Consider the following 7,020-nt stretch of genomic DNA (forward strand, 5'->3'; position numbering starts at 1 on the left):
TATTCTATTTTATTTTGTTTACCACAGATCGCAATATGTCAATTTATAGTAGGCTACAATTGTTAGACTTCGATTTGATTGCATTAGAATTAGATAGATTGATCGATTAATTGATTGTAAATATGTTTTCTTACATGACAGTATAATTCCTTAAGAAGAAAGTGTCATCATCGATATTTAACTTCTCAGTCGCCTTCTAACTTAATGTACAAATAATGTTAATACGTGTCTATCTTCTGACCCACAGCTCCTGGTCAATTTTCTAGCTCAAATGTATAATTTTTATACGTTCTGCAAATTTATATTTTAAAATCATTATTGTCGCAAACACCACGTAAAGATGGCGGATCAAGAGGAACCAATAGAGCGGGTTGTATTAATGGAACTAGAATTCCTGGATTCTATGGGATACAAGATATTCCTGTGCCCCTTTATTGGGAGAACCAAAAAACAAATGATCGGCTATGTCATCACCTACATCATTGTTACCTGCGTCACAACCCAATTGTTCCTGACTTTCTTTCAAACTGGCACTAGCGACTGGCTAGAGCTAATAAACATCTTTCCAAACTTCGGTGTGTGTGTCATGACGATAATAAAGTACACTAAAATACAGACACATAAGCAGCTTTACCACGACATCTTCTATCACTTTCGAGATGACATGTGGGATATTGTGTCATCCAAGTCAGAGACGCATTGCAAAGCCGTGAAGAAGTACAGAAAAATCACTATGATCATAAATAGATTTCTCTTGTACTACTCAATCCCTTTGACGATTGTCGTCGACTCGTTTCCTTATGTCATAATGGTTTACGAGCACAAAGTTCTTGGTAAGGAGTTAGTTCACTTGTATCCCTTCGACGGCTGGTATCCTTTCGACAAGGTAAAGTGGTACGCAGTGGCTTACCTTTGGGAGAGCTTTATGACAGCTGTAGTTATTTGCGTGTACGGATTTTCGAACATGATACACGCGTCGTACATCGCGTTTACGTGCATGGAGCTGAAAATTCTCGGAAATTGTTTAGAAGAGCTAATAAGCCCTGAGGACGTGATTAACATAAAAGCGGGGAGAAACGTAGAAGCAATTCATAGCGCCGCCGTGAAGAAACTGAAGATAATTATAGCGAAGCACGAGTTCTTGGCAAAGTATAAACAAACATGTATTTTTAGCGAACGATAAACATATTTTATTATATTAAGTTTTGAATTTCATTAACGCTGAATTGATTCATTGACGCGCATTCGTGGGATTCCGCAACTGCGCTAATGTAGCTTTTACTTAAACATTATTCTATTCAATCTATTCAGTATTATGCAAATATTATCTTCTTAACTTTTGTTGGCACTAAAACTCATGCACCTCTCCCAGAATGTTCGTAGATGTATCTCTGAATTAACATTTACTTTTATTACTCTTTATTTTTATTGCTAAATAGTTCTGACTAAAGTTGGGCGATACTAATAAACATTACCGTTAAATTTTGCAGAAAATCTTCAGCACTAGACGCAGTTTTAGGTGACGCCATGCTGCTCAACTATTCCCTAGGAGCAGTTTTCATTTGTCTTACAGCTTTTACCTTCACGGTATAAGATTTTTACTAATTTATACTTTTGATTTAAATTACCTCGCTGACTGATACTTATATCTGTGTCCTTTGGGACCTATGTAAAAGCAGCGGCTTTTACTTAAAAATACTTAGACGTCAACATTTTTGTATTAAATATATTTAAAACAAAGAGACAATATTAAAAACAACGATTTTATACCGAAACTATACGATATCATATAACAAATGATCAATGATTAGAAACATATAAACCGGACAAAATATGTTTTAAATTACATTTTGTTATATATAACGACTAGGTATTAAAACAGGAATCTACAAAACAGTTCAAATATGTATTCTTTCTGTTTCTGAAAAAATATTCCAAAATTCGCTTTTTGGAGCAAAGGTTACGTCCATTTTAAGTGACTAAAATCTCGTCTAAAACTCTGACATGTGTAAAAGATCAGTAAATATCTAGTACTTCATTCTTGTTCTTCATTCTTACGTGGTCATTCTTCTTTTGCAGGTGGTCGACAGCTTGTACAAATCAGTCCGCTACTTCTTCATGTTCACTTCGCTGCTCGTGGAGATATTCAATCAATGTCTCATTGGACAGATTCTTAGTGACCACGTAAGGAGAGTTTATTATATTATATTCTGTCCTTTCAAGTTAATGTTTAATTTTGTTTTTATATTTATAAAATATGTAAAATTAATAACTTGGTATTTTGGCTTAGTTTTTTACTTTTTACGGCTGAAGTTTTCTGATTTGGACTCGGTTTTGTTTGAATACAGATTTTGTTGCTAGATATACAAATGTGTTAAAATTATTTTATTCTTTTTTTATAATATAGGCGTAGCAGATGTAGTCCATCTCATGTAAGTGGCTACTGCCGCCGATGGACGTCCATAATTAACCTCAGATAGTATTAGAATCCTACCTGAGGTCGGCCACAGTTGGAACACAACGAAGTTGGAACGCCTCGGAGGAGTATGTCTACCTTACCACATCCTTCAAACCAGAGCACAGCGGCGCTTAACATTGCTGTTATTAGGTAGAAATAGGTGCAGCGGAGTCGAACCACAAATGGTTCTACCACCTTCAAATTCATTTAAGGAATGATTGTAAGGGTTTTAATTCTAAAGGTTTGAAATATTTTAATAAGGATTAAAGTTAAGCTTTAATGGCGGAAAGTAGGTTTTAAAGTGGAATAAGTGGTGAATTGTTTTTGTTTTTCTTTTTTACCGCACTATGAAGGGTAATATTTGTCTAGCATATTTATGTACCCATTTATGTACATATGTCTTATAATATTTTTATAATTTAAAATGTCGTGGGAGTCCTCTAAAGTGGGAAAGTGACATTCTTATGTTCTAGGTCGTTTTTTTTTTGTTTATCTAATAAATATATATTAGGTTTAATTTTTTGGTTTATTTTTATCTTACGAGGCAGTTACAATTTTCTTAACCTACCTCCGTGTTAGGGCTAGACTTTAAGTAAGACCATCATCCTTTATTAAAATAAAAAAATATTTTTTACAGAGTGAAGATTTAACAGAATCAATTTACTCGTCCGACTGGCCTTATGCCAGTCCGGAAACTAAGAAAATATTGCTGATGTTCATGATGCGCACCCAAAAACCATTTGAACTAACAGGGAATGGATACATCGTGATGAATATGAACACTTTTAGTAGTGTAAGTGATTTTACTTACTAAGATGACACTAAACATCATACCTCTCTAAACGAGGAGAGCTAATGGAGATACGAGTTCAATGCCGATCAGGCAGATACTCGTTTAAAGTAAGTTTACACAAATATAAAAAAGTTCCTTAATACTTTAAGTACTTTACTACTGTACTGCAAATATATCTATCTATGTATCTAATAGCTACAGTACATTACAGTATCTACTATTGGCTATCTCGAAAATATTCGCTATATCATTTAAACGTGTTATTTGATACACGTACCGCCCTCTATCCAATTATACAAGAACCTTAAGATGTGAAATATTATCACTAGATGCCACTAAGTTGATCACCGCCACTGTTTCTAAGCTAATCAAAATTATGAATTAGTGTCTAGATTTTTGCAGTTAAATGAAAAATAGCTGACCTACGTGTAATCACCTATGTTATAAAATAAAATAGAAATAGGTGTAAAGTGCCCGAATATGCCCGTAGTCTATAAATAACCATACACTATCATATTTTAAGTTTCATGACAGATTTGTGTATTTTTGACTAATATTTTTCTTTAGAATAACTTAATATTATTAACTTTTGTTTCAGATTTGCAGTACATCTTATCAGTTCTTCAACTTACTACGTACCATCTATCCTTAGAATCAGTTTATTAAAATCGCTACAAGTGAAGATGTATTCACTAGTCACCATAGACATATTATTCTACACGCTATTCTTTGCAAGCTTTAAAAAAATTGTGCCCCTTAACAGTTTTACATTTTTGATAGTTATCTTAACAGTGACAATCAATAAATAAATAAAATTAAATGTGTCTTAAATTTATGATGTTATATACTTATGCTATTTATTATTGATGCGCTTAAGAAAATAAAACGCTTTCAAAATAATTTGTTTGTTATTTATATACCTACAAAACATTATTTTATATGGGTTCTATTAGATTTATATGAATAGAAAGATTATAATAATACTAGCTGGCCCGGCAAACGTTGTGTTGCCATATAAATAATAAAATGTTAAGTGTGAACAACCCTTATCACTTAGGAGTATGAAAATTAGATAGTAACCGATTCTTAGACCTACTGAATAAGCATATAAAATTTGGTGAAAATCGGTAAAGCCGTTTCGGAGGAGTACGGTAACTAACATTGTGACACGAGCATTTTATATATAAGATTTAAAAATTGTTAATCGTGATCTCTATAAAATTAAGACATTTTAGGTATGTAACATTTAACTTATATATAACACGTTATGATGTAATAATGTATATGATGTAATGATATGTAACATGTGAAGAAATTTCACACAGTAGAGAATGTATCTACGAAGAAATCGATGTAAAATTACGAGGTGCATACGACAGCGGAACGGGGGAGCTGAAACGACAATGGCTTTATTGAAACCTTTCGCCTTTAACCAAAACCATAAACTCAATATGTCTGCCCCTTATTGAAGTCTACGTGAGTTGCGAGATATTACAATGAAAATGTACGTACCAAAGTTTTGGGAGATTAGATTTCAAAGGTACACGAGTTATGAAACGTGCAGTTAAAAATTAAATAACGAATAAGACTTTTCATGATATACATGACGAATACACAAATACCTAGAATTCAGAACAAAAAACTGTATTCATCATTTCCATATTTGTCTAGTCGGGGAGAGAACCATAAACTTTTGCGTGTCCGCCCTGAATTGCTGCAAACTGTCGTACGTAATATATTGAATAATAGAAAAGAATATTCAAGAAATAATCCTGTCTTTGTAGAAATTAGAAAATAATTTGTCTTCCGTAGACATCTGTAATAGACAAAATATAAATCCTACCTATCTTGAATGAATTTACATTGATATTCAATCCTCATATTAACATTTCTGCTTTACCATACTAATCTACCCCATAATTACTCTAACACAAGTTACATCGCTGTTATAAGAAAGAAATAGGTGTTTGAAATAGCTTGAAATATTATGTATATAAGAAAACACACTGATATGTTTGAAAAAAATAGCACTAATAACACTAGTTTCCTAATCATAGATTATGTAAGGTGGCTAGATCTTTGATGGATAATTGTATTCGCTACTACAATAAATTACCCGACCAAATTTTGAATCTCACAGAAAAAAAGTTCAAACATGTCGTTAAACAAAGGCTATGTAAAAAAGCGTACTATAAACTGATTATTTGACTAACAAAACGGTGTGGTTTGAAATAGTTCCAGCTCCACATGTACCTACCATTTGGTTAAGTTTAACATTGTAAAAAACATTTTTTTTTAAAGATGTGTGTTGTGATGGAGTTTCTTTCGCCGCTTCTTCTCCATAACGAAACACCTTGTGGTGTTGGTGGTGTTGGTGGTAGTTTTACTGACATTCAAAAAGTGCTCTGTAAAGAACCTATTTTGAATAAAAATATTTGATTTGAATTGATTTGAAGCTTTGGTTCCAGAATTAATCCACCAAAAGTTCTACCAACTTTAAAAACATACTTACATAGTAATATACTGGTATTAAAATATACACTTATTCCTAACTTGTATGAAAAAAAAAACAATTTTAAACGATTCGAAAAAGTCAAGTTGTTCCTTTCAGCGCTTTATAAAAACTGCTACCATCATAAAAAAAATTAACGAGGCATCAAAATAACTGTTCTTATATTTTCGTGACATTCTAGAATCGCATTCTTATGATTAAGATGCAATTAAAGTAAGCTTAAATTAATAACACTCTTATCAAAGTTCGTGATCACGAACATTTCGTGATCATGAACATTGATAAGAGCATATAATAATGCAATAAAAAATATGTTCCCGATGATCACGCTTTCTAATAATGATAATATTTTTACGACTTTTTTCCATTTATAAGCTGGAAAATATTCAGCAATCATCATTCCGAAGATCCCAAACATGAGAACTAAACATTTATTAATATTTACAGTACTTCTACTGTATCCTGTAGCCTTGTTGGCTCAAGATGCGGGTAAGTGAATCATAATTATCGTATCATTTAATATTTTAATTAATTTTTATATGCTATGTAACATTAGATTTTGGGAAAGTGTAATTCAAAAAAAAATTAATTTAACAATTTTAAAGAATTCTATTGCATATCCATATTGTTTATGAATTAAAGAAAATAAGGGCCAATTCACATTATAGAGGCCCGACAGTTTTACAGGAACGCCCTAATGTACCTATCTAACCTAACTGACGCTCTATTATTCCATTTGAGTATGATATTTATTATTCTACCTAAAGGCGCTCGCAGATACGTTGCCACTACTGAGGACTGCTCGTAACATGGTCGCCTCACAAAAAGCCAGATGGCATCCAAACACTGTTTTTCCAAAGCGCAAGGATGCTAGACATAAGTGTGACGGATGTACCTCACGGTCGAACTTACTGGCTTTACCTTAAAAGTTTAATTAAGGGAGGTAACACACAAGCGACAGTGAGCTCATAGCCGAGCCATAGGATACATATTAGCTCGCGTAGTTATATAGCGGGTTTATGTATTTACTCTGCATTTTAATTATATCATTTGTATGTATTTCGTAACTAACTTGTTATGTAACTAATTTGACATTAACTATTATTTGCAGACGCACAAGCGAGCGCAGTAGCACAAGGTAATTTATTGCTTTATTTTTAAATGAGAAGATGTGCTTATCCGTCCAACCTACCAGCATGTCAGTTTTTCAATTTTACCTCCTAATAATTAGGGCTTAAATTAATGTGTAAGCTAACT

At 32.7% G+C, this 7,020-nt stretch overlaps 1 protein-coding gene across 1 annotated transcript; it reads left to right on the forward strand.

Annotated features, from left to right (window-relative positions):
• The first annotated feature begins 340 nt into the window (after window positions 1–340).
• Window positions 341–3,988, forward strand: LOC140749723 (odorant receptor 4). Its single transcript, XM_073082867.1, has 5 exons — window positions 341–1,149; window positions 1,491–1,587; window positions 2,080–2,184; window positions 3,096–3,251; window positions 3,850–3,988. The coding sequence occupies exons 1-5, from the start codon at window positions 341–343 to the stop codon at window positions 3,901–3,903; spliced, it is 1,221 nt and encodes a 406-aa protein (XP_072938968.1). The 3' UTR covers window positions 3,904–3,988.
• Window positions 3,989–7,020: the final 3,032 nt, after the last annotated feature.

This window comes from Epargyreus clarus, unplaced genomic scaffold (genome assembly GCF_041222505.1).
Source record: "Epargyreus clarus isolate Ecla_fem2 unplaced genomic scaffold, WU_Ecla_fem_2.2 ptg000018l, whole genome shotgun sequence".
Classification (NCBI taxonomy): domain Eukaryota; kingdom Metazoa; phylum Arthropoda; class Insecta; order Lepidoptera; family Hesperiidae; genus Epargyreus; species Epargyreus clarus.

Bases quoted from the DNA above. Each gene is read 5' to 3' on its own strand.
- LOC140749723 (XM_073082867.1), top strand. From the start codon at position 341: ATGGCGGATCAAGAGGAACCAATAGAGCGGGTTGTATTAATGGAACTA. The intron at 1,150-1,490 runs GTATAAACAAAC...TAAATTTTGCAG, and splicing joins AAGCACGAGTTCTTGGCAAA to AAAATCTTCAGCACTAGACG. The intron at 1,588-2,079 runs GTATAAGATTTT...CTTCTTTTGCAG, and splicing joins TTACAGCTTTTACCTTCACG to GTGGTCGACAGCTTGTACAA.